Below are 27,886 nucleotides of genomic sequence, written 5' to 3'. Positions count from 1 at the left end.
CTTAGCGGCCACTGAGCCTTATACCCTCTTCCTCCAGGACAGAGTTCTGTTGAGGTTCCTACCGACCTTTGTCCCCAAGGTATCATCATTTAGAAATACTAATCAGACCATCACCTTACTGTTTTTATGTCCCTCTCCCTCATCTCCAGAGGAAGAAGCCCTCCATTCCTTGTACATTTCAAGAAATCTCAGAATCTACCTGAACAGAGCTGTGGACTTCAGAAGATCCGAACACCTCCTGCTGTCCTTGTCGGGGAAAAACAAAGGTCTAAAGGCCTTTAAACCCTCTTTGAGTAGATGGGTAAAAGAGGCAATCCATGAAGCTTTTCTAGCCCAGGGGTTGGCTCCTCCATCCTTTGTCACTGCCCACTCTACAAGGGCAGTATCTACTTCATACGCAGAGAAAAGTTTGGTCCCGCTAGAACAAATCTGTGCTGCAGCCTCTTGGAGCTCCCACAGCACCTTTATGAAGCATTACCGCCTAGATTCTAGGCGCTCTGAGGGAATGGCATTTGGACATACCATTCTCAGTGCCGCCCTCTCATAAAAGAAAAAAAAAGGGGTACCCTCCCAATTTGTCTGTCGCTCCTTGCTAGGCCCCCACATGTGCTGCTGTTTAGGACGTAAGGGAAGCGTTCATTTTAATGTAAATTAGTTTTCCCTTAGTCCTAACAGCAGCACACAAATTTCCCACCCTATTTTTGTTTGTGTACTTGTTGATAAAGCACTGGTTTAAGGGCGGGCGTCCCTTTATAGGGGATGGATTAATTGTTTAATTGTCTTGGTAGCAATTTTAATCAATAAAAATTCCACCTGTCCTACCAGTTTCACAGGGGAGAACTCCCCACTTGTGCTGCTGTTGGGACTAAGGAAAAAAAAATGTACATTAAAATTAACGCTTCCCAGGTCTAGCCCTTGCTCCCTATCTCCCGTTTGCCTTTTACCTTGGAATCTGGACGATATCCGAAAGGGCCGCTTATAGTTTTTAAATTGAACAAAGGACTTCTGTGGGAATTTCTTCTTCTTATCTGCAGCTTTTTCAAGTAGCGTGTCTAGCTCTAACCCGAATAGAAACTGACCCTCACAGGGAATGCTGCATAATCTTAATTTTGAGGGCATATCCCCACCTTTCCAATTCTTTAGCCATAGAGCACGGCACGCAGAATTAGAAAGGGAGGCTGCTCTGGCCTCCAGTCTTACAGCATCCATGGAGGCATCTGTAATGAAATCTGCTGCCTTCTGGAAGGTAGGAATAGAGGCCAACAACTGTTCCCTAGGACATTTGTCTCTGATCTGTCCCTCCAGTCTATCTAACCACACCGACATGGATCTGGCGGCTACAGTGGCGGCAATACTGGGCCTGAAAGAAGCAGCTGAAGTGTAATGACCGACGTCACGCACAGGGAGGAAAACAGGGAAAGCCCTGCCCAAGGGAGAGGGAAAGGTGGTGACCCCTAACTCACCTTGCGGCTGGCACCTGACTGCCCTGACGTCCCTAGACGGGTTCCTCACCCGTGCGGCGATCACGTGCCTAAACCCTGGCTTTCCCTAATATGAGCCCTAGATAGTGAACGGGCCGGTGGGATCGCTAGTCCGCACCACTATCACTAAGAGGGAAACACCAGGGAGAGGACAGACAAAACAGACAAACACATACACCCAGGTGGGCGACCACAGCAGTCCACAAAGGTCCAACAGGGATCCGGAGGGTAGCGTTCTGGACCAACTACCAGAGAACGCAGCAACACAGCTCCAGAGGGTCAGAATAGATGTCCAGGCAGGAAGCTCTATATCTGGCAACCAGAGAAGTGTGAGAGGGGAATATAAGGAGGTTGGGAGTGCTGGACAAGGAACAGCTGAGGAGAAGGAGCTACGGATCCCTGAGTGAGCCAAAAGGGTTTGCAAAGCAAACCCAGAAAGCTACCATAAGGAAAACAGCCCTATCTTAAATAGAGCGTGCAGCCAACCACTGCGACTTCCTGACCCCAGGTATAACGGAGTCAGGCGTGGTTCTCGATACCCTCGTGACATGAAGCCTCCCAAGTACTTTTAAGGGACGAGTCTATCCTTTTGTCTAAGGGATCTTTTATGAAACCCATGTCCTCTCAAAGGGTAAGGAAGACTTTTTGGAAATTTTTGAAATCGCCACGTCCAGTCTTGGGGCTTTATCCCAGGAAGTTGATGCCTCTTCCTCAAACGGGTATTTTTTTTTAAAGGTCTTAGATATAAAGGGCTTCTTATCAGGTTTTTTTCTATTCTTTCTCGATTACCGTTGCAATAGAATATGTAACGGAAAACATCTGCGTTTTTTCTCTCGCAGGCTTTCAAATACTGAGTCCGCCACTGATCTATCTCCCTTGACGTCCTCTAATTCTAGGGTGGATCTTATTACTTTCAATAACTTATCCGTATCGTGAATATGCACAAAGAAAGTCCAGCTCACCCAATCATCCAAATCACCCGCGTGCACGGAACAGGCTGGTGAGCCTATATATCCTTGATATGAAAACAAATAAAGTTCCAGCACTCACGATTTCTTGGTAGCTAAAAATCTTCGTCTTTATTCAGGCAGTAGAAAAAAGTGTACAGGACATCCACCCACTAGTGCAGCAACATTGACGCGTTTCGAACAGAGTTCTTAATCTTGATCAAAATTAAGAACTCTGTTCGAAACGCGTCAATGTTGCTGCACTAGTGGGTGGATGTCCTGTACACTTTTTTCTACTGCCTGAATAAAGACGAAGATTTTTAGCTACCAAGAAATCGTGAGTGCTGGAACTTTGTTTTCATATCAAACTTATCCGTATCCTCTGCAGGGAACAAAAACTTTCCTTCTTTTCCTTCTTCCTCTGAAGAGGAGGAATCGTCAGAGTCCCCATCTCCAAAGGGAGTCTCGCTATCATCAGATGACTCCATTTCAGAATCCTGCTCTACTGTTTTTTTCAGCTTTTTACAAGCTTTTAGGGACCCTTTGACTTCAGATCTGATAAGAGACTTTAAATCCTTTAAAAAAACTTGGTGTCTCTTCTGCCACTGTTTTTTCAATACACTGCTGACAGAGCTTCTTTGTATATGAAGATGACAGCGGACATTTGCAGATAGCGCACTCTTTATTTTTTCTCTTGGCCACCACCTTCTTAGGCGCCATCTATAGAGAAAAAATATACCTATATCTAAGAAAACAACCTTAACCCTTTAAGGAGCAACCGTTAGAATGTACAATACCGGTGGCAGAATTTCAATGTGTGTGTTCAAAGACCTCTTCTCTTCCTCCATAACTGCAGCTAACCCTGCATGCAAGAATATTATCCATTACCACCAGTCATCATATTATCTCTCACCTGATAGTCCTTCTGCTCTGTCTCTGCAGACCCACCATGCACCGGACGCCACCTGGAATAGGGATATCGCCGCCAAAACTCAGCCTTCCGGTACCACACATACCTCTTCGCGCTCTTTACTGTGTTTAAATGCTCCCCATGTTCCTCGAATCCCCAAGCCTATGGGAGAAGAAACTGCGGCAGGTAACACAAATCCACCCATAACCCTCTGGCAGCTACCAGGGCTTCCTGGTTATGGGCACCTAGAATGCAGAACTGCAGGCTTCCAGCTCCAGGACAGGAAACCTCACTGAGGTGGGAGAGTGGCTCCACCTTTTTTATGCTGCAGGTTTCCTGTCCTGAAGGCGGAGCCATCTCTCTAAGGTGCGATCGGAAGGTCTAATGAAAAATATCTTTTTTTCTTATTTACCTCTTCTAAAACCTAGGTGTCTTATAGGGTGACAAATACAGTACTTGGAATTCTTGGCTAATACAACTGGCCAAAATTGTATCTGAAGTTTGCAGGGTGTCTGAACTAGTTATCCTTCCTCTGCAGCAGGGCCTGAAAATGCTCCACACTGATCAGCTTACTAAAATGTTGTAGCCCTTGAATCCGGGGTTGCATTGAGTGTATTAACTCCCCCCCATCCTGTGGTGCGTTACAGTTACAATGCAATGGGTACAGTTCCATTGACATTGCAGATGAACAGGTCTCAAGGAGAGCAGGTGACGTTCAAGTCTATTCCTTGGGTACTTGACTTAAAACGTTGCTAGAACACATCTCAGGTGGTTTTTGCTTAACTTGAGAAGGGAAGGTCAAAATGCAACATGCACAACTAGAAATTTGCTGAGTAGCAGTTGGAGTCCTGGAAATACAGCAGGGCAACAGAGGGTGGACTAGTTAGGACCAACAGAAAGCCAAACGTACAACAGGGGAGAATTGGTCTCACCTGTAGATGGCTCCAAGGATTTCTTTAGATTAGAGAGAAGGCAACCCTTCTTCCCAGTTAGTGACCTCCAGTGGCCACAGCCAGATGATCTGGCTGCTTGAGATGGTTGCTCCCCCCTTGCTCAGAGGGTACTGCTGGAGCATAAAGGTATACAAGCTCTGGCTTCAGTGGTGGTGGCAGGTATGCTTCTGAGGGTAGCCTGGTGCGGTACTCCTCTCTGTACCAAACCTGCTGATCAGGTGGCAGGTTCCATGGGAGTACATATGTGTGTGTGTGGCCCCAATACCGATGGCAATGTTGGGGCTCACTATGACTGTAGAAGCAGCTGGTGTAGCAGCAGTGGGTGGGTAACGGGAATTAGAGGCTCCAGCTTTCTCTGTGGTAGTGGCCCATAACTGAGAGTTCCATTGGCAGAATTCCTCAGGTCTTGTGGTACAAAGGGTCCCACCTGGCCGAGTGTGGATAATGCTATTCCCAGGCTCGTCTCTGCTACTACTTAGGCAAGTAGGTGTTTTGTGCACCAGTACTGATATTGATGACAAGGCTAATGGTGACGGCATTAATGCGGGGCTGAGTAGTGGCTGTGAGTGAATCCGATAGTCCTGGGTTCAGGGGCTACAGCGCTGGTTTTGGTAAAGTCAAAAAGCAGACAATGGGCATTGTTATATGTGATGTTGAACTCAAGACTACAATCTTGTAAGTGCATTGTGAACTTTTAAACGGGTCTATGCTATGTCAGTACTTCTTTGAAGGTTGTGGCAAGACCGAACCTGAACAGCCTGTGGGTTTACAGACACAGACGCTGCAGCAGTGGAAGGTGGAGAGCTGCGGAGCCGAGCACCGATAATCACCTATATTTGTGTTACCTCCGAGACTTGCCGTCACTAGCGCCGACCCTATGCTTGTTTTTTTATAATATATACTGAGGAAATGTGGACCTGCTTCCTAGCGGGTTCGGCTGCTGTATAACAGCGCTTCCTGCCAGGCACACCGGTTCAATTTTATTGTTTGTTACTTTCACATCTGCGTTTCAGGTTTTGAGATCCGGCAGAGGATCTCAGAACCTGACCAAAATGGTTGTGTTTGGATTACACATGCATCCGTTCCATTGCGGTTGTATGAAATCAAAAGAAACCAACTGGATCAAGAAAAAAAAAAAAAACAAACACGGATCTTTCACCATTGACTTACATTGTTTTTAGTGACGGATCCGGATTGTTCAGTTTTGATGACCGGACACAAAACCGCAGTTTGCAGTGGTTTTGTGTTCGGTCACAAAATGGAAGGCTGACGGGAACAGGAGGCACCCTGAACGGATCTCTTTTTATTCAGAATCGTTTTGGCCCGGTTTTGAGATCCTTGCCGGATCTCAAAACAGGAATGCCAAAACGCATATGTGAAAGAAAGAAGCACTGGGGACCTGGGTAACGTCGGGGAATAAGCGGAAGTATCTCCTTTTTTTTTTTTTTTAAGGCCCTCTGATTCCAATGCAAACTATTTTTGATTTAGCTTGAACACCCCTTTAAATTTAGCAGTCATCTGCAGTACTAGTGGGTTGGGGGTTAAATCCTCTCATTTTTAGAGGGGGGTCTGCTACTAATGAAGTCTTTGCACTTGTCCCACTACTAGTTAAAAGCAGCAGCAGGAGTAACTAAACAGTAAGAATATTTTCCATAAATTATATCTGGTGAATTGTCATGTACTAAGATCAGAGGCGCCGCTGATCTGTCCTCCAGCAGATGTGATCTTCTAGGTTGCTCCTACATCCCACCCCTCTCTGAAACCAGAAGATGATCTCAAATTCTCTGGCGGAGATAAAAAACTGCCTGGGCCACAACCAATACTTTATATTTTAAAAGTTTTTCACCTAAAGAAATGAGAGCGGAAAATACCAGAAATCAACTTCATTTAATAATTTTATTTAATAAAAATTAAACCACATTGTATAACAATGTCACAATACATTCCCGCCATGGCCTCCTGTGACAGTGAACGTCAACGTCACAATGAGATCTGCTCTCTGACCAATCACTGACAGGCATGTATCCTGATGGTGAACCATCGGCCCCAGCAACAACCTTTTAAAAGCCAGTAAATTAACATTTAAGAGATGGAGAATTTTCAGAATTATCGTCGACAAACATCACCTGGTTGACTTTTTCGCTTTTGACCATAAAACAGAGAAAACTTTGAATAACATAGGAATTTAACATGAGAAAAGTGGCATCGAGACATCCATTGACGCCGTTTATCTTAAGGGAAATAAAAACATCAGCCGGGAATATAACTGAACCCGTCCACCTTTTCCACTGGGCGAGGATCTGGCAACCCCATAAGCGCAACCTTGACGGTTGTCTGGATATATAAACAGAAGTCTATGGTCCACGCACTCAGATCATGAAATCCTGACACACTCTCGACCAGTGGCATCCACCAACTGGGAAACTACCACTCCAGGCATGCTGAGAGTTGTAGTTAACCAATTAGAGACCTCAAATCCATGGTAATTATCACATTCGTGAGGCTATGTTTTCAGGCGCCCTGATGGAGGACTGTTCCCCGTCACTGTGCCCCTTTTAGGCTGTATGAGGAAAATACAATCCATTCAGAGACTGACGACTTATGGCAGAAGACAATGTAGCCTCAAAGTAGCTGTGGAACAACTGGTGACATGTTCCCGATTCAACGTAATCCTTTATATTCCAGTAGACAAGAGGATTGAGATCCATATTCACTCTAGCAGATGATTTGGAATGGAGGCCAGACCTAACTACCAGCTAAATCTCCAAATATCCTGATGGCTCATCCCAGCATGGAAAAGTCCTAGAAAGGATCCCCTCTCCCGGGATCAAGCCGTCCAGGATCAGTCCAAGTCAAACGATGCCCGATAAATGTGCGTCAAGTACTATGACTGAACTAAAATATCCTGTCCCATAATCGTCTGAGACAAGGGGGGCAGGTTGATGAGCGCTACCATATGGAGGGTTGTATTGATGTAGATATGCTGTCCCAGGTCACTGGCCTGTGTGCACCTCCTCCGAGGCCTGGACTGTGCTCAGGTACTGCCAGCTGAGGGCGGCCAAAAGCATTGCACATGACAGGTAAATGGGGGAGAAGCTGTGTCGGGACACCAGGGGGCCACTGGACAAGCTCAGTTTCTGGACGGTGGAGACAATGTTCTGTGTGCGTCCTGAGGAGGGGTCCGTAAGGGGGATCTTCTGGTAGATCTGAGGGGGGAAAAAAACAAATGAGTACAAAAGAAAGAAAATGAAAAGTGGTCTCCGATGCTACCCATGACGGTGACAGAGCTTCTGATGATGGATCAAGCAGCCCCTAAAGTGAACCTCCGCCTTTTATCTTCACATCAAATATTCTGCACTGATAATTTCTCAGAATATCTCTGTAGTGGTCAGAGCAATGTCTTTCTGATACAGAGCTCCAAGTCCACTGCACAGATAAAGAGTATAACATCCTGACTGTTTGTAGCCACCACTAGAGGGAGCTCATTTTACGCTGTTTAACCACCTCAGCCCCTATGGCTTAAACACTCTTAAAGACCAGGCCACTTTTTACACTTCTGACCTACACTACTTTAACCGTTTATTGCTCGGTCATGCAACTTACCACCCAAATGAATTTTACCTCCTTTTCTTCTCACTAATAGAGCTTTCATTTGGTGGTATTTCATTGCTGCTGACATTTTTACTTTTTTTGTTATTAGTCGAAATTTAACGATTTTTTTGCAAAAAAATGACATTTTTCACTTTCAGTTGTAAAATTTTGCAAAAAAAACGACATCCATATATAAATTTTTCTCTAAATTTATTGTTCTACATGTCTTTGATAAAAAAAAAATGTTTGGGTAAAAAAAAAAATGGTTTGGGTAAAAGTTATAGCGTTTACAAACTATGGTACAAAAATGTGAATTTCCGCTTTTTGAAGCAGCTCTGACTTTCTGAGCACCTGTCATGTTTCCTGAGGTTCTACAATGCCCAGACAGTACAAACACCCCACAAATGACCCCATTTCGGAAAGTAGACACCCTAAGGTATTCGCTGATGGGCATAGTGAGTTCATAGAACTTTTTATTTTTTGTCACAAGTTAGTGGAAAATGATAATTTTTTTTTTTTCTTACAAAGTCTCATATTCCACTAACTTGTGACAAAAAATAAAAACTTCTATGAACTCACTATGCCCATCAGCAAATACCTTGGGGTGTCTTCTTTCCAAAATGGGGTCACTTGTGGGGTAGTTATACTGCCCTGGCATTCTAGGGGCCCAAATGTGTGGTAAGTAGTTTGAAATCAAAATGTGTAAAAAATGACCGGTGAAATCCGAAAGGTGCTCTTTGGAATGTGGGCCCCTTTGCCCACCTAGGCTGCAAAAAAGTGCCACACATGTGGTATCGCCGTACTCAGGAGAAGTTGGGGAATGTGTTTTGGGGTGTCATTTTACATATACCCATGCTGGGTGAGATAAATATCTTGGTCAAATGCCAACTTTGTATAAAAAAAAAAATGGGAAAAGTTGTCTTTTGCCAAGATATTTCTCTCACCCAGCATGGGTATATGTAAAATGACACCCCAAAACACATTCCCCAACTTCTCCTGAGTACGGAGATACCAGATGTGTGACACTTTTTTGCAGCCTAGGTGGGCAAAGGGGCCCATATTCCAAAGAGCACCTTTCGGATTTCACCGGTCATTTTTTACACATTTTGATTTCAAACTTCTTACCACACATTTGGGCCCCTAGAACGCCAGGGCAGTATAACTACCCCACAAGTGACCCCATTTTGGAAAGAAGACACCCCAAGGTATTTCGTGATGGGCATAGTGAGTTCATGGAAGTTTTTATTTTTTGTCACAAGTTAGTGGAATATGAGACTTTGTAAGGAAAAAAAAATAAAAAAATAAATCATAATTTTCCGCTAACTTGTGACAAAAAAATAAAATTCTAGGAACTCGCCATGCCCCTCACGGAATACCTTGGGGTGTCTTCTTTCCAAAATGGGGTCACTTGTGGGGTAGTTATACTGCCCTGGCATTTTCCAGGGGCCCTAATGTGTGGTAAGTAGGTAAATGACCTGTGAAATCCTAAAGGTGCTCTTTGGAATGTGGGCCCCTTTGCCCACCTAGGCTGCAAAAAAGTGTCACACATGTGGTATCGCCGTATTCAGGAGAAGTTGGGCAATGTGCTTTGGGGTGTCTTTTTACATATACTCATGCTGGGTGAGAGAAATATCTCGGCGAAAGACAACTTTTCCCATTTTTTATACAAAGTTGGCATTTGACCAAGATATTTATCTCACCCAGCATGGGTATATGTAAAATGACACCCCAAAACACATTGCCCAACTTCTCCTGAGTACGGCAATACCACATGTGTGACACTTTTTTGCAGCCTAGATGCGGAAAGGGGCCCACATTTCTTTTATGAGGGCATTTTTAGACATTTGGATCCCAGACTTCTTCTCACGCTTTAGGGCCCCTAGAATGCCAGGGCAGTATAAATACCCCACATGTGACCCCATTTTGGAAAGAAGACACCCCAAGGTATTCAATGAGGGGCATGGCGAGTTCATAGAAATATTTTTTTTTTTGGCACAAGTTAGCGGAAATTGATTTTATTTATTTTTTTCTCACAAAGTCTCCCTTTCCGCTAACTTGGGACAAAAATTTCAATCTTTCATGGACTCAATATGCCCCTCACGGAATACCTGGGGGTGTCTTCTTTCCGAAATGGGGTCACATGTGGGGTATTTATACTGCCCCGGCATTCTAGGGGCCCTAAAGCGTGAGAAGAAGTCTGGAATATAAATGTCTAAAAATTTTTACGCATTTGGATTCCGTGAGGGGTATGGTGAGTTCATGTGAGATTTTATTTTTTGACACAAGTTAGTGGAATATGAGACTTTGTAAGAAAAAAATAAATAATTTCCGCTAACTTGGGCCAAAAAAATGTCTGAATGGAGCCTTACAGGGGGGTGATCAATGACAGGGGGGTGATCAGGGAGTCTATATGGAGTGATCACCCCCCTGTCATTGATCACCCCCCTATAAGGCTCCATTCAGATGTCCGTATGTGTTTTGCGGATCCGATCCATGTATCCGTGGATCCGTAAAAATCATACGGACATCTGAATGCAGCCTTACAGGGGGGTGATCAATGACAGGGGGGGTGATCAGGGAGTCTATATGGGGTGATCACCCCCCCTATAAGGCTCCATTCAGACGCCTGTATGTGTTTTGCGGATCCGATCCATCTATCAGTGGATCCGTAAAAATCATGCGGACGTCTGAATGGAGCTTTACAGGGGGGTGATCAATGACAGGGGGGTAATCAATGACAGGGGGGTAATCAGGGAGTCTATATGGGGTGATCACCACAGTCATTGATCACGCCCCTGTAAGGCTCCATTCAGACGTCCGTATGCGTTTTGCGGATCCGATCCATCTATCAGTGGATCCGTAAAAATCATGCGGACGTCTGAATGGAGCTTTACAGGGGGGTGATCAATGACAGGGGGGTAATCAATGACAGGGGGGTAATCAATGACAGGGGGGTAATCAATGACAGGGGGGTAATCAATGACAGGGGGGTAATCAATGACAGGGGGGTAATCACCACAGTCATTGATCACGCCCCTGTAAGGCTCCATTCAGACGTCCGTATGCGTTTTGCGGATCCGATCCATCTATCAGTGGATCCGTAAAAATCATGCGGACGTCTGAATGGAGCTTTACAGGGGGGTGATCAATGACAGGGGGGTGATCAATGACAGGGGGGTGATCAGGGAGTCTATATGGGGTGATCAGGGGTGATCAGGGGCTAATAAGTGACAGGGGGGGTGTAGTGTGGTGCTTGGTGCTACATATTGCTGAGCCATCTGTGTCTTCTGGTGGTCGATCCAAACAAAAGGGACCACCAGAGGACCAGGTAGCAGGTATATTAGACGCTGTTATCAAAACAGCGTCTAATATACCTGTTAGGGGTTAAAAAAATCGCATCTCCAGCCTGCCAGCGAGCGATCGCTGCTGGCAGGCTGGAGATCCACTCGCTCACCTTCCGATCCTGTGAACGCGCGCGTTCACAGGAAATCTCGCGTCTCGCGAGAGGACGCGCCGGCGCGTCCAGGCGGAATGAATCAACCACCTCCAGGACGCGTCGCTGCGTTCGGCGGTCCGGAGGTGGTTAAGCCCTTAAAATGGGTATTTCAGTTATATCAAGTTATCACCCATCCACAGGCTAGGGCAGAACTATTAGAAAGTTAAGAGTCCGACCGTTGGAACCCCCTTCCCCATCACTCACAAGAATGAAGGCCCCTTATCCCGTGGGCCCTAAATGAATGGAGCAGGAGCTTGAACATGAGCACCGCCTCTCCATTCATCTCTATGTGACGGAGACAGCAGAGTACAGCGATTGGTCACTGATAAAATAGTTATCCCCTAAACCAGGCATGCTCAACCTGCGGCCCCTCCAGCTGTTGTAAAACTACAACTCCCACAATTCCGTGCTGTAGGCTGTTCGGGCATGCTGGGAGTTGTAGTTTTGCAACAGCTTGAGGGACGCAGCTTGAGCATGCCTGCCCTATACTGTGGATAGAGGATAACTTGATATAACTGGAATACCCCTTTAAGAACAATAGGAGAAGATTTATCGAAACTAGTGCAAAGGAAAACTGGCTTAGTTGCCCATAGCAACCAATCAGATTCCACCTTTCATCTTCCAAAGAAGCTTGGAAAAATGAAAGGTGGAATCTGATTGGTTGCTATGGGCAACACAGACAGTTTTCCTTTGCACTAGTTTCGATAAATATCCCCCCAAAAAAATTTCCCTGCATTCTTTACACATAATTTTTTTTTTTTTGCCATCATGGCTGTATATGACTTTGTTTTGTAGTTTGAAGCCATTTTTGGTACAGATTCACCATCATTTAATTTATAAAAATTAATATTTTTATTTTAGGGAAAATGCAGAAAAACTGCTATTGTTATGTTATGGCATAAATAACGCTATAAATGTACTGTACAGGTTGATAGTCGTTATCTATAACGCACTGCCATCATCTAGATACGCTCAGACAACAGGCATTATGGTGGACAGCTCTAGGGTCCTTCAACTGTCAACATGGTTTTTCTACAGAAGGACGGAAAATTACTTGATCGCCACCTATTGGCGGCTGGTAGTTAAAGGTCCCTTTAGATGGGACGATACAGCAGGCAACCGTCGGGAAGGAACCGTTCCTTCCCTGCAATCGCCCGCTATTACATGCAGCGATCTCCTCCACATCGCTCGTTCCCATATACACTTGTTTGCCGGCAGCACAGCATGTTTACACAGCACAATCTGCTGCCGGCAAATGACAATTTTTGTGTGCGCACAAATGATCTATTAACTAATGAAACATCAGTTAACTGGCGGCACCTTTACACCGCCAGGTAATCGCTAACGAGCCTTCCTATGAACGTTTGTTAGTGATTATCTGGCGGATTCTCATACGGTGTAAAGAGCCCTTAAGTCAATACATCAGTCTTGAAAAATTCTCGTATGGCTCCTTAGTATAAAGTTGTGCTGCCATACAGGCTCCAATGTATGGGGCCACCTGTTTTAGGCGTGTTTAAGACAGATCAGAAGCGGTCTTACATTTAGACTGACGCTGGATACGCCAAAGTTATATAGAGGCCGGCGCCTCCTCATACCTTTGGCGATCCACCACGAGCTATAGGGGATATTAAGACCGGTGCCTAAAATGCCGGTCTTAATAAATGACCCCCACAGTGTTTGCCTCTGAGCCTCGAGACATCATTTATCTGATTGATCATCATCAACCCCTGTCCTGGGGGTCATATTGGAAGAATTTTTCACAGCAAGCAAAAAGTGTACAACTCAAAGGTTCTTCTTATTCGAGACTTGTTAAGGCTTTTTCTTGGACTATAATACAATAGGCCATCACTATCTGATTAGTGGGGGGTCAGCTATAAAATGGGGGCACATCCTCTTCATGGTGTACCAGGCAGAGCGCTGTAGTTACAGTGCTGGTGGTGCCTGGTACTGCTGCTAAGTCCAATTCACCTAAAGGGGCTCTCCAAGACTGGCAACACCTTCTCATACATGAAGGCTGGGTGCAGGGGCTCACCTGTCAGTTTGCTGGACTGAAAAAGTAATGTGCCCTCCGTGCGCACATCACCACTAACAGGCAATCAATGGTTTTACCAGTGACGTGTGCAGGAATGTGACTGGTGAGGCCACCGGTTGGCAAGCAGCAGTGACATGCATGGGATTCCTGTCCAGTGGGGACCAGATGCGGAGGAGAAGGGAGCAGAGTGCTTGTGACATCCTTTTTGTTTGTTTTTTCCTGACCTTCTAGGAGTCCAACTTTTTTTTTTTTTTTTACACTTTTCATTATACTTAGGCCTCATGCACACGACCGTTGTTTTATTCCGTGTCCGTTGTTCCGTTTTTCGTGATTTTCTGCGGACCCATTGACTTTCAATAGGTCCGTTGAAAACTCGGATAATGCACCGTTTGTCAACCGCGTTTGTGATCAGTGTTTCCAGTCCGTCAAAAAAATATGACCTGTCCTATTTTTTTCACGGACAACGGTTCGCGGACCCATTCAAGTCAATGGATCCGTGAAAAAACACGGAGGCACACAAGATTGTCACTTTTCATGTCTGGTGATCCTCCAAAAATCGAGGAAGACACACGGAAACAAAAACGGAAACGAATCACGGAACAGCTTTTTGGGGACCGCCAAAAAAATACTGTCGTGTGCATGAGGCCTTATTCTTAGTCTTCTTCTTAGGGACTTGCATCTAATCGCTTCTCCTACAGACTGCAAGGCAGGGCTTGAAAGGAACTTCTCTATGGCAAGCCTGGGATTCTTCAGAAGACCCAAAGCCGTCATAGCAATCAAAGGGCTCCCAAGATCTCGGCATGGGGGAGCCAGTGGGGCTCTGGGGGCGGAGCCTTCTTAGTAACCGACCACTCACAACTGACCACAGTATCTGAAGGGTTGAAAGTCCATGATTGGCCTGCCATCGGGTGTCTGCTGTATAAAGTAGCAGAGCTTAGAGTGGAAGCCATCTTTAAAGGTCCGACATCAGCTGTACATGTATGGCAGATGTTGGAGAATGGTTTGGGACTGAGCTGCAGTACCAGGCACAGCCACAACCATGTGCATGGTGCTATGCCTGGTAAACAATGAAAGAAAAGCACTGCTGGTCACGGCTGCTTCCTCCTGCTGATTGACCCTAACAAATCAGATATGGATGGCCGACCCTGTGGATCCATCATCGATATTACAGCCATGGGAAAGTGCTCTTTAGATACTACTGCTACATGTCCACTCTGTGTGGCTCCTCATATGTGGTGGTACTTACAGTAAAGACTCCACTTACCTCATTCACATACTGGTACATGATAGCTCGGACCGTTTGCATTTTGGTGGCGTCCATCATCAGCGTGACCGCCTGCCCCTTACGGATCTTCACCACTCCTTTAAACACCTGCTGGTTGTTATAACAGGCGGCCAGTGTGGAGATAGCCATGACCTGAGGACACAAGGAGGGTGTATGAGTTTAGAAGCAGCAAGAGTATCCCCCCCAATAGACCAAAATCATGGCTGTATGTGTATGCAAATCAAAATGGAATCAATGGGAGGTGACCTGACATACATCACATGCAGCTCTGGATGTGACTGGAGTTGCAGGTAAAGCAGTTTCACCGCTCCTTCCTCACTCACCTGTGGGATGGCGCAGAAGTTAAACACGCTCTGGTTCCTCAGCCGGGACAGGTAGAGCAGGACATCGGGCACGTGCTGCAGAGCATTGGTCACCAGTTCATTCAAGCACTGCACAGCCGGCACTATGTTCTCCGGTTTGGCAAAGTCTGACAGTTTTTTCCCGTATTTGCTCCACACCTGAAGGAGGACAGATAAGACAGTGTTGGTTTTGCTCATAGTCCTGGAGTGAGGCATTCGTTACTATCACCCCATCAGCCTGTACTCACCTCTCTGGGCCAGAACTCTCTTCCGTCCAGCTGGTCCTCCAGATAATCTCGGATGATGTTTGTTTTCTGTAGGAAGAGCCCCATAGAGTTTGAGAGTCTTGCATCTTCACCGACGATGGCGTCTTCCAGTTCAGAGGCGGAGAACAGGCGTGACAGACCAATCCCCACTAATCCAGCTACATAGTGACAGTACTGAGCAAAGACAGGAGAATCCAAGGGTTAATACTCAAGCATTAGTCAACTTGAGAGATATCAGACAGACATATATAATAAGAAATATATGCACACAGACAGGTAATTGGGGCTCCTGCTGCCCAGAGGGCCCCATATATATTCATGTTGAGAGGTCTTCCATCAGCAATGACTTTGCTGGAAGGGATTATCACCAAGACCAACTGCCAGGACTAGACCCAGCATGCTCACATAAGATAAGGTAAGTAACTTCTGCTTGTTCCAGGTAAATGGGTGTGATAATAGGAAAAGGGGTGCGCTGAAAACAGGGGAGGGGTCACTCAGGGTCCTAAATAAACCTGGAATGTGTACATAGATCTCACAATGAACATCAACTTTCTTACATCTGTTCTAAGGAAAAAAAAAAAAAAAAGTATGGATGCAGGATCAGACTACACAGCTTTTGTTTGTTGTCTGTTACCATGGAAACATACAGGCTTACACAGGAACAGTATAAACGAAATGACAAGCTGCAAAGTAAATTGTTAATTCTGAGACGCACTGGCAGAGTAAAATCATGATTGTGAAGATGGACATAGCCTTCAAGGGGCTCAAAGAAACGTCTCTCACCTTATCCCAATCCAGGAGAGATTCCACCCGCTTCTCCAAGAACTCCGCCATGCCCACCCCCATCTTGTGGCAGATGTCTACAATCACCTTCTGATAAACCACCGCCAGGTTTCTGAACTCCAGGGAAATCTAGAACAGTTAGCTCAGAATAAGATAGGGATACCGATCAACATACTTTGCTATAATTTTATATGGGATCCTATGGATGACAGATGCCATTCTATGCCTGTACACTGATATGTAAGGGCCTGACATATACTTCTAGCAGAAGGCTCAGACATGATGTGAACAGAGCCCTAGGTGGGGCTGATACAGCACAGACAAGATGGGTAATAGACCTGGGCCACCAGAACCTACTCTAGACATCCTCTCTGGCAGCTTACTGAGAACTTACCTTACCGACAGTACTATTACATGGCCCAATCCAACAAGTACTAGAAACTGAGGCATGATAATGTGGGCCCTGTATAATACAGAGACTAAAGTGCACCATTATTTGGGAACTGCAATCTACAACCCTCCCACTGTGTGGCGGTTTTATATAGGCATTCTACATGGTGGTACATTGGCATTATGAAGGCATTATATGGCATCAATATACGGTATAGGTACAGTATGATGGATGTCGTTACTGTATGGCACCATTATATTGGTATAGTGTGATGGTATTATACTGTATGGCATAATTATGTGGGCACTATTACAAAAGCACTCCATAGTGTTATTATTTAGGCCCTATATGGCTCCAATACATGTATATTATTGTTTATGTACTATAAATCACCATTATATAGACACAATATGGTGGCATTATCTAGATATGTTCTTGCACTATTATTTTAGCACTATCCCATTCCCTGTTTCCATAACAGAATAGGTCAGTGGTGGCGAACCTATGGCTCTGGTGCCAGAGGCGGCACTCAGAGCCCTCTCTGTGGGCACCCACAGCCTGGAAAAAGTCTGACTGTACCAATATGACTTAGACCTTTCCTGCCATTCATCAGCGCAGGACGCACCATGAACAGGCAGCGCACTGAATGTAGGCAGGCTATTATAGCTACTACATGATAAAGTACATGAAAGATATACTATATTGGACTGTAGGATTCTGGTTAACTTGCCGCGTTGGCACTTTGCGATAAGTAAGGGGGTTTTGGGGTTGCGGTTTGGGCACTCGGTCTCTAAAAGGTTCGCCATCACTGGAATAGGTGGTCTTTCCCCCTCTTGTCAGCTATCTACATGCAGGGTAATAGATGCAAATCTTTCCAGGAGCCCCAGATACCACACAAGACCTGCCTCTGACCCCTCTACCCCACATCAGTCCGCCTTACCGTGGGGAAGTCCTCCAGAACTTGCCGATCCTTCTCCTTGCTCTCCGTAAACCTCCACTCCGCCTGGTACAGGTACGTGTGGAAGTTATGTAACATGGGGATTTTGGTCTCTAGATTGATGGTCATGTCGTCCTCCACGGTGTCCAGAGCTCGAAGCACCAGATAGAAGATACACACGGCATGTCTACATTAAGAAACTGGCAGTCAGTACTCCGTGGGCTCCATGCTGCCACTTCTGCAAGTACAGACAGATGAGCTGATGCTACAGCCGGAGGCGAACGCCCCCTTTAAATGGCCTGCGCTCATCCAATGACCCCACATATCTAACCGGTTGGCATGGGCGCTGCCAATGTGCCCTCGACTGATCTACTATGAAGTGTTTTTGTCTTACTGCCTAATGAGCGGTGAATAATCCCCATCCCCCACGTGCTGTAAAGTCCTTCCAGTAAGGAGATTTACCAACTTTGTTACCGGCGACCTACCCGTTTGTACTGAGAAACGTATAACAAATTGTGCGTTTAACAAATACGTAGGTCTCTATAGAAAATACATATACCGAAAGCGTACGCTTTCTCTCTATTTTGCGTTTAGTTTTTTTACTGGACGGGAAAACGTAGATGTCTGTGCCATTCCACCCAACATATATGGGGGTCTCCGACGGCAGATATCAGAGGAGATAAGGACTGGGCAGTTAGATTTCAACAAGCCTGATCCTTTTGATCCTGGGGAAAAAAAGAGGCAGCGGCTATCTGCCCTCTCTTGGTTCAGGACACATGCATGCTGGGCCAGGCCAAGTGTGTACGTGCATGATGAGGGTCGGGAGAAAGCAGCCAGCTGAACAACTATTTGATCAACAGCTAATGAGTATGGCGGCCATCTCCCCCGACCACCTTTCACGTGCATGCTCAGCTTGGCCGAGCATGCTTCCCCAGCCAGTTAATGACCATCACCCAAGTCAGGATCCTCACCTATTGAGATCGTGGTTACAAAGAGCGCGAGAGTGGAGAACCTGTTCTGTCCTGCAATACACAGACGCTCCATTGTTATGACTAGGCACCATGTAATGCCTAAATTCTCCTGTGGGGGAGCTGTAGGAAAACACTTGCCTTTCAAGTTTTATAAATGAGCGATCTGTAGGATTTGGAGGTGGAGATAGAAAGTTGGGATTAAGTGGATAAGATCACAAGGTGAATGCAGCATTTCCTTCCACCACAACGTGGCGTTGGAATAAGGATATAAAGCTTATGTGGCTCCTAAATCACTGGCAGGAAGCCTGAGAAAAAGCAGCGGGGGCCCGGAGGGGAGGACTGCACAGAATCTCCAAATCACATACGGGGCATTCTACTGTATGTGCTATCCGTGTGTCAGGTCAATGACCTCCTGGTCATGCGAGGCCTGGGCTGCATGATTTTAGGCATTCATGAAGTCTGCTGTCTCCTAATGTCACACGACAGTCATAACAATGGAGTGCAAGTGTTGGGCACATGGCATTTGTATGGACAGGTAAGGGTGCCCCCCCCGCCCCGTGTACAGCCCTGACCATGGCTATAGTTAACGGTTTCTCACTGTATGAATGAAAATATATCTTGTGTTACGAGGCCTCGGGCTCTGGGGAGGGGAGACCCGGGGCTCCGGGGAGGGGAGACCTGGGGCTCCGGGGAGGGGAGACCTGGGGCTCCTTGAACCATTGGTGACACCCCACTGGGCACTTTGCACATAATTTGCATGCCAAACAAAGTTTTTTTTCTGCCGTTCTGAAAGATCGATAACCCAGACAGAAGTACAGTTTTAATCACATTACACGGCATTGCCATCGGCTTCATACAGTAAAAGTACGTGACAGGTTCTTTTAAGAAACTTCTGAAAATAATTTAACACCTTGACAGCAGGGGGCGTCTCAAGGTCGTATCTTTTCTATTTCAGGTCTGACAATTTTCAGAAACTTCCCATCCCATTCTCCCCGTGAGTGGACTTCACTACTGGTCAGGGAAGGTCTGTGGTTGGGGCCTTGGACACTACATATAGTGACTGATCAGTTGGGGGCAGCACAGCAGCTGTTAGGCGCTTGTGTAGCAGTGCCGAGTGTTAACGTGCAGTCCCAGCACAGAGCATACAGAAATATCACTGCAAAATAACTCCCCCTCCCCCAGCTATGCAGGGGGTGTGCACCAGCATGTAAACACAAGGCACCCTGCAAATCATACTGATGACGCGGTGACCTCTCCCCTAATATTAAACCAGCATGGCTTCTCAAGGCCTCCTGCACACAACCGTTTTTTTCCCCGTTTACTGGCTGTTTTTTGCGTTCCGTATATGGTCCGTATACGGAACCATACATTTCAATGGTTCCGAAAAAAACTGAATGTACTCCGTATGCATTCCGTTTTTCTGTATTTCCGTTCCGTTGAAAGATAGAACATGTCCTATTATTGCCCGCAAATCACGTTCCGTGGCTCCATTTAAGTCAATGGGTCCGCAAAAAAAAACGGAACACATACGGAAATGCATCTGTATGTCTTCCGTATCCGTTCCGTTTTTGCGGAACCATCCATTGAAAATTCTACGCCCAGCGGAACGGAACAGCTGGCCCCTAATAGAACAGTACTATCCTTGCCCGTAATGCGGACAATAATAGGATATGTTCCGTTTCTGCAAAAAAATAGGATGCACATGGAGTAACTTCAGTTTTGAAATGAATGGTTCCTCATATGGTCTGCAAAAAAAAAAAACACGGAAAGAAAATACCTTCGTGTGCATGAGCCCTTACTATTGGGATTTTGAGAATAAAAGCGGATTATTTGAGGTCCAATAATCCAGAATATTTCATAATCCATCCTCATTTATGAGCGCTTAGAGGAATTTTACTTCAACGGTAAAAAAATGTTTTGGACCAACCAATAGTCCAGAGTATTTGATACTCCATGCCGGATTAAAGGAATTTGACTGGGAACTAATTTGTGTTAAGCGAACTTGTGTTTTTAAGTTCTGCGTCCAAAGTTCGGGTTTTCGAAGAATCCCGTTACGGTTTCCGCTACCACGGACCATAGCAGAATTTGGAACCCATAACGGGATTCTTCGATAACCCGAACTTTGGACGCAGAACTTAAAAAACGCAAGTTCTCTCAACACTAATTATAATCCAGGATAATTGATAATTCCTGCTAGATTAAAGGAATTTTAGTATATAAAAAAACCGTCAATAAACACCCCCCCCCCCCACCCCAATCAGTACAGAATAACGGAGATCTCACCCACCGCAGCTCTCCGTCCAGGGCTTGGATGACGGCGGCGAAGCTCCTGCTGGTCTGGTTCAGGTACTTGTAGCAGGTCTGCAGGCTGTCGCTCATAGACTCCTGTCGGGGAAGAGTGACAGAGTGAAGTTTGCACACGGCCATGTTCTGGGGGGTGAAGCACTTGTGCACGGTGCGGCCCTCCTTCAGCCCCCACTCCTGCAGCCTGCTGACGGTCAGTAGCGTGCGCTGACCGCCAGGCTTCTGCGCAGGGCCCAGGCACAGCGTCCTCTTGAACAGGGAGACGGCCACCTTGCAGTTTACACTGGCCATGAGCCAAACTTGGAGGGAACTTTCTCCCCGGCCGAGAGCGACGATCGTCCGCAGCGCCCAAGGGCACGCGATCTGAGCTGGCGCCGGAGGGAATGCCGAGTGCCCATGTACCCTGGCGTCCCCGCACGCTGCACGAGTGGTCCTCACAACAAACAGGAGGCGACACACCCTCCAGGGCTGCACCCACCCACTTCTGCAATGTTTTCATGGTCTAGTTCAGAGGGCGGGTCCTGGAGGCCTCAGTGTTAACCCTTTCCACCTCTCCCAAAAAAAAATAAAAAATAATTGTTTTTAAAGTGACAGTACACATGACTAGACACGTGGGCGCTGCTGGAATGCACTGGCAGACTGGATTCTTATAATCTCGTGCTGGTGGTTGGGAGCCAGCTAGTAAAGTCCGCACTCACCCCTGATACGTGAAGGAAGCTGAGATATAGGGTGTTGTATGCAGGGTCCTTGTATGCTGAGATATAGGGTGTTGTATGCTGCTCTTTGATCACAATACAAGACGCTGGTCGCAGATCGCGACTTTTCCCGGTTCGGGTGCGGCTCACTTGTGACATGTCGGCTTTTTTTTATTTTGGTGTCTAACGAGTGCTGCAAAATCCAAAACCGCACGCAACTTGTGGCCAAAGACGCGCGCAGCTTCAACGCAACAGCGAGTTACAGACAGATCGTACGTATTTATTGTTCCTGCGACCAAAGTCACGATGCAGTCGGCGCCTTAGGGTGGATTTGCACGAGCTGCGCTTCCGAAAACAAACACGTTTTCAAAAGGAAATTGTCGCAGTTTTGTGTGTTTTTCTTTTGAAGTGAGATACGCAAAGGAAATGGGGGTCATTTATCAGGGGACGTGTGATTTTTTTTATAGCTTTAAAAAAAAAGTTCCTTTTTTGACCGGCCATGCGGCAATATTGAGCCGATTTTCCAGTGTGTTCGACACTCGGACGCGGGCGAATTTACTAACATAAATGGCGTAAAATGCTGGCAAAAAACTACTCCCGCCATTACCGTAATTAGCCAGATTTTACGGCAGAGTAGGGGGGAATCCAAGACGTGCGAAAAAGCCAGTCTTAGTAAATGACCCCCATTGAGTTTCACCTTTAAAAACGGGCAACAAAAAATATAAAATCGCTTGTGCAGTCCGCATCTGTCCACGCAAAAGAATAGAACATGTCAGTTTTGCAGACAATGAGAGAACATTTCTGTAGGGCCTCATTCACACGACCGTTGTGCGGTCCGAAAATTGCGTATCCGCAAAACATGGATGGCGTCCGTGTGCCTTCCGCTATTTGCGGAACGGCGCAGACAGCCATTGATATAGCTGCCTATTCTTGTCCGCAAAACGGACAAGGATTGGACAGGTTATATTTTTTTGGCTGACCACGGAACGGAGCAACGGATGCGGACAGCACGCGGAGTGCTGTCCACATCTTTTGCGGCCCTATTGAAGTGAATGGGTCCGCATCCAAGACGCAAAAACTGCGGCTCGGATGCGGACCAAAACAACGTTCGTGTGCATGAGGCATAAAACAGCATTTTTAAGACTAAAAACAGGGGCGAACACTTTAGTAAATGTGCCCCTAGGTGTCCTATGACGTGGACGAAACTCTGAGGGGGAGAGTTATCCAAACTGGTGTAAAACTGCCTTAGTTGCCCATAGCAACCAATCAGATTCCACCTTTCATTTTCCAAAGGAGCTGTCCAAAATGAAAGGTGGAATCTGATTGGTTGCTAGGGTCCTTTGTATAAATCTACCTCACGGTGCTCACTGGAGACGTCCATTTCCTAATTAACCCAATCACTGCTCTCCAGCTGCTGTGCAATGACTACTCCCAGCAGGCTCTGGCATCCATGCTGGGAGTAGGGGGTTTGGCTCCAGAGCTGATATTAGGGGGAAGGACCTCACCAAAGACTACAGCACCTCCTCCATGTCAGGACCTGACAAAAAGCTCCTCATATCTCAGCTTCCTGGAATCCTGCGAGCGGGGTGTGAACAGGGCCTTACAGTCTTCACTGTGTGGGACAAATAGGTTTATATTTTGATAGTTTGGGTGTTTTCAGATGCAGCGATGACTGATTTTTTGGGGAACGGGGTGGCCTCCGCTCCTCTGACAGGATCGCACAGCATAAGGCCTCTTGCACACGACCGTATGGTTTTGCGGTCTATTTTAAACTGATCCGTTTTTTTTGTTGTTGTGTCAGTAGCGTTTCCTTTTAGTTTTGCCGTTCTGTTTGTGATCCGTTTTTTTGCGGATGGCAAACGGAGGCATACAATAATGTTTAAACAGTAAGTACATAAAAAAATTGGATTGGGCATAAAATTTTCAATAGATGGTTCCTCAAAAACGGAACAGATATGGAAGACATACAGATGCATTCCGTTTTTTTTGCGGAACGGAGCCACGGACAGTGATTTGCGGGCAATAATAGGACATGTTCTATCTTTGAACGGAAATATGGAAACGGAATGCATACGGAGTATCTTCCGTTGTTTTTGAGGACCCATTGAAGTGAATGGTTCCGTATACGGAACGCAAAAAACGGAGCCTTCGGTCGCCTCCACAGGAACGTACTGGAATCCATCCGTATTCTGGCTCTGGATTAAGCACAGATTCCTGATGATATTCCAGCAGTTTTGCTTTAGTATTTCATCCGGATTTCCATGCGTATTCCTTACGTATTTCTGACGCTCTCCCATAGACTGTAATATTTTTATTTGGAAGCAAATCCGCACAAAACTCGACACGCTGCGTATTACAAATACTGATGGAAATGATATATCCATGTAAATAGCCGTATTCATCAACATAAGTGGTGGGTTCCAGTACATAAAACCGCCCCATACACAGACTACAAAAAACGCTTGTGTAAAAGCGGCCTTAGGCGGGCCGCAATGCACGATCGCCGGCTGTGGGTCAGTCGCATCGGATCGCGGACTCATTCACTTTAATGGGTCCGCAATCCGCCCGTTCTGCAAAAAGATAGGACCTGTTCCATCTTTTTGCGGAACGGAAGTATGGGACGCAACCCCACGGAAGCACTCCGTAGTGCTTCCGAGAGGTCCCGTTCCGTGCGGCCGTTCCGCAATTCCGGACCCATTGAAGCGAATTGGTCTGCATCCGTGATGCGGAATGCACACGGAACTGTGGCCGTGCATTGCGGGCCGCAATACGGCCGCGGATCACACGCGTTCGTGTGAACTCTGCCTTAGGCCTCATGCACACGACCGTTGTTGTGTTCCGTTCCGCAAAATGGGGTTCCGTTGTTCCGTGATCCGTTTCAGTGTGTCTTCCTTTTATTTTTGGAGGACCACCAGACATGAAGGAAAGTAAAAAAAAAGTCTAAGTCAAGTTTGCCATGCAAATGATAGGAAAAAAACGAACGCGGACGACAATCTTGTGTGCCTCGACTTGATCGGGTCCGCGAACCGTTTTCCGCGAAAAAAATAGGACAGGTTATATTTTTTGGACGGACTGGAACCACGGATCACGGACGCGGATGACAAACGGTGCATTAGCCGAGTTTTCAACGGACCCATTGAAAGTCAATGGGTCCGCAGAAAATCACGAAAAACGGAACAACGGACACGGAATAAAACAACGGTCGTGTGCATGAGGCCTTATACTGATTTAGAATGCTGTGTCACCCTCCGGCCTCGTGCACACGACCAGAGCCATTTTCGCGGATTGGTTGCACCTGCCCTCTGTTAGAACGGCCTATTCTTGTCCTAAAAATGGAGAGGAATAGGACATGTTCTATATTTTTTCTGAGGAGCCGTAGATCGGACGTGCGTCGGCAAACACAACACTGTGTGCTGTCCGCATTTTTTACGGCCCAGTTGAAATGAATGGGTCTGTGAGCGATCCACAAAAAACGCAGAGCAAAAATACGATTGTGTGAATGGGGCCTAATGCTGTGCGATCCTGCCAGAGCGCGGCCTCTCGCTGACACGCTGCGAGTTTATTCCACTGAACTCGCTCGTGTGTGCAGAAAATCAGCACAAAAAAAACAAAAAAAAAAAGTACATAAATCTGTATTATTTATCGCGGTTATTTGGTGCGTTTTTTTGTGCTGCTTTTGGGTGCAGATCTCTCCCTTCCGTGAAATCCTCACAAGAAAAACACAAAAAACTATTGACAGGCTGCAGATTTCTAAGGCTACGTCTACACGACGACATATGTCGCGCGACAATTTTTATAATGGCGGTCTATGGTGTCGCACTGCAACATGCAACATGCTGCTGCTGCGACGCAACACTACGCCAGCAAGGAAGCTCTACATAACTTTGGCGCATCCAGCGCAGGGCCTAAACTGGACTCTAAAACGCCAGTCTTAATAAATGACCCCCTGAGTATTTCCGAGAACCCTTTCCACCATAAAACCTGACTGGTGTAGTCATCTAGTGACTCTATGATTAAGGGTCCATTCACACGTCCGTTGTTTCTTTCCTGATCTGTTCCGTTTTTTGCGGAACAGATCTGGACCCATTCATTTTCAATGGGTCCTGAAAAAAAACGGACAGCTCAATGTCTGATTTTTTTTCAGGACCCATTGAAAATGAATGGGTCCAGATCTGTTCCGCAAAAAACGGAACAGATCAGGAAAGAAACAACGGACGTGTAAATAAGGCCTAAGGGTGCTACAAGCGTGAACCCGAAACGCGTCAGGGAGATGTGAGGCCTGTTTCGTATTTATCTTTTGTAACTGCTTTTAATGGAGAAAAAATTAAGTTGAATGGATTTTACCAGAGGCTGGAAATCGCTTACATTTATCGCTGTGGGAGCGCAGTCCTGCCCCATCCGTGCCCCGGAGGTCCGAGCAGAAGCTGGCATTCGTTATTATACCATCTATTGAAAATGTTATGCCCAGCACAATTTTTTAATGTACGTACTGTTTAAACATTATTGTATGTTTCCGTTTGTGATACGGAAAAACGGAACGAAGCAGAAACACTACTGAAACAAAAAAACGGATCTGTTTAAAATGGGACGCAAAACCATACGATTGTGTGCCGGAGGCAGGATTCACATCATGTTTTTCCATCCATTGTACAAGAAAACATATACATTAAACGGACGCCATAGAGATCCATTGAGAAGAAAATAAATAAAAGTATACGTTTTTTTTACCGGACTGTGCAGGATACAAAAGAGTAGTCTGCCGCACTTCTGTACCCCTTTTTTCCAATGTATACATCAAATGGACGCATAAAACGCAATGTGAACCCCAAGTACTATTTATCCAGCACTGATCCTGAGTTACATCCTGTGTTATACTCCAGAGCTGCACTCACTATTCTGCTGGTGCAGTCACTGTGTACATACATTACTTATCCTGTACTGATCCTGAGTTACATCCTGTATTATACTCCAGAGCTGCACTCACTATTCTGCTGGTGCAGTCACTGTGTACATACATTACTTATCCTGTACTGATCCTGAGTTACATCCTGTATTATACTCCAGAGCTGCACTCACTATTCTGCTGGTGCAGTCACTGTGTACATACATTACTTATCCTGTACTGATCCTGAGTTACATCCTGTATTATACTCCAGAGCTTCACTCACTATTCTGCTGGTGAAGTCACTGTGTACATACATTACTTATCCTGAGTTACATCCTGTATTATACTCCAGAGCTGCACTCACTATTCTGCTGGTGCAATCAATGTGTACATACATTACATTACTTATCCTGTACTGATCCTGAGTTACGTCCTGTATTATACTCCAGAGCTGCACTCACTATTCTGCTGGTGGAGTCACTGTGTACATACATTACATTACTTATCCTGTACTGATCCTGAGTTACATCCTGTATTATACTCCAGAGCTGCACTCACTATTCTGCTGGTGGAGTCACTGTGTACATACATTACTTATCCTGTACTAATCCTGAGTTACATCCTGTATTATACTCCAGAGCTTCACTCACTATTCTGCTGGTGCAGTCACTGTGTACATACATTACTTATCCTGTACTGATCCTGAGTCACATCCTATTACACAGTCTATGCTGTAGGAAGATTTATCAGAACTGGTGTAAAGTAGAACCAGCTTAGGGTACTTTTACAACAGATCCTCACAACGCAAGTGTGAATGGGGCCTTAGTTACCCATAGTAACCAGATTCCACTTTTCAGAGCTACTTTGGAAAATGAAAGGTGGAATGCGATTGGTTGCTATGGGCTAGTTTTCCTTTACACCAGGTTTGATAAATACCCCCTTAGTATCCAGATCAGACGTAGGACACTGCTGACAACCTCTAGGACAGAGATCAGACACTGCCGACAACCTCTAGGACAGAGATCAGACACTGCTGACAACCTCTAGGACAGAGATCAGACACTGCTGACAACCTCTAGGACAGAGATCAGACACTGCCGACAACCTCTAGGACAGAGATCAGACGTAGGACACTGCTGACAACCTCTAGGACAGAGATCAGACACTGCTGACAACCTCTAGGACAGAGATCAGACACTGCCGACAACCTCTAGGACAGAGATCAGACGTAGGACACTGCTGACAACCTATAGACCGGCGCCTCCTCCAGGTCTGTGCTCTTACCCGGTCCTGCTTAGACATCACAGCCTGACTGCCGCCCAGCCGGAACCTGAGCAGGTTGTAGATCTCCTCCGGGTGTCCTAGAGACCTCAGGAAGTCCATGTCCGCGGTGTAAGATGACTGATCCTCGGCTACAGCATCCACACACGTCCCGCTATAATTGGCAGCAGTCTACTCCTCTAGCTCCGCCTACATCTGTCATTCCCGACCAATAGCTGCGCGGCTCCACAGTGGACTGACGAGTCCGATTGGAGGAGAGACCCTCGTACCAGAGAACGCCAACCAATCAGGGAAAATCTGTTGCTGGGGTGACGCCTCGCGCTACAAGGTGATTGGC

General features: G+C 46.1%; 1 protein-coding gene and 1 long non-coding RNA gene across 4 annotated transcripts; both read right to left on the bottom strand.

Moving 5' to 3' along the window:
- Nucleotides 1–156: 156 nt before the first annotated feature.
- On the bottom strand, nucleotides 157–27,709 carry LOC120997198 (squalene synthase-like). 3 transcript variants are annotated; one of them, XR_005778114.1, is made up of 8 exons: nucleotides 20,672–20,979; nucleotides 17,417–17,600; nucleotides 16,086–16,214; nucleotides 15,285–15,476; nucleotides 15,019–15,195; nucleotides 14,675–14,827; nucleotides 7,037–7,497; nucleotides 157–168 (listed from the first exon to the last, which is right to left on the bottom strand). XR_005778114.1 is itself a non-coding variant. In XM_040427192.1 (8 exons), the coding sequence occupies exons 1-8, from the start codon at nucleotides 27,649–27,651 to the stop codon at nucleotides 7,285–7,287; spliced, it is 1,245 nt and encodes a 414-aa protein (XP_040283126.1). In that variant the 5' UTR covers nucleotides 27,652–27,709. The 3 variants fall into 3 exon arrangements, 2 of the variants coding, with proteins under 2 accessions (XP_040283125.1, XP_040283126.1); XM_040427192.1 differs by lacking the exon at nucleotides 157–168 and adding an exon at nucleotides 27,553–27,709 and having other exon boundaries at nucleotides 7,285–7,497; nucleotides 20,672–20,769; XM_040427191.1 differs by lacking the exon at nucleotides 157–168 and having other exon boundaries at nucleotides 7,267–7,497; nucleotides 20,672–21,156.
- On the bottom strand, nucleotides 17,892–19,639 carry LOC120997202. Its single transcript, XR_005778115.1, has 2 exons — nucleotides 19,063–19,639; nucleotides 17,892–19,016 (listed from the first exon to the last, which is right to left on the bottom strand). It is a non-coding gene; the product is annotated as an uncharacterized LOC120997202 (long non-coding RNA).
- Nucleotides 27,710–27,886: the final 177 nt, after the last annotated feature.

The sequence above is a fragment of the Bufo bufo genome, chromosome 4 (genome assembly GCF_905171765.1).
Source record: "Bufo bufo chromosome 4, aBufBuf1.1, whole genome shotgun sequence".
Taxonomy (NCBI): Eukaryota; Metazoa; Chordata; class Amphibia; order Anura; family Bufonidae; genus Bufo; species Bufo bufo.
The sequence above is the reverse complement of the archived record's forward strand: the minus strand, read 5'-3'. Positions and strand labels throughout refer to the sequence as shown.

Bases quoted from the DNA above. Each gene is read 5' to 3' on its own strand.
- LOC120997198 (XM_040427191.1), bottom strand. From the start codon at position 20,979: ATGGCCAGTGTAAACTGCAAGGTGGCCGTCTCCCTGTTCAAGAGGACG. The intron at 15,477-16,085 runs GTGAGAGACGTT...GTCTTTGCTCAG, and splicing joins CTCTCCTGGATTGGGATAAG to TACTGTCACTATGTAGCTGG. The intron at 15,196-15,284 runs GTGAGTACAGGC...GTCCTCCTTCAG, and splicing joins GAGAGTTCTGGCCCAGAGAG to GTGTGGAGCAAATACGGGAA.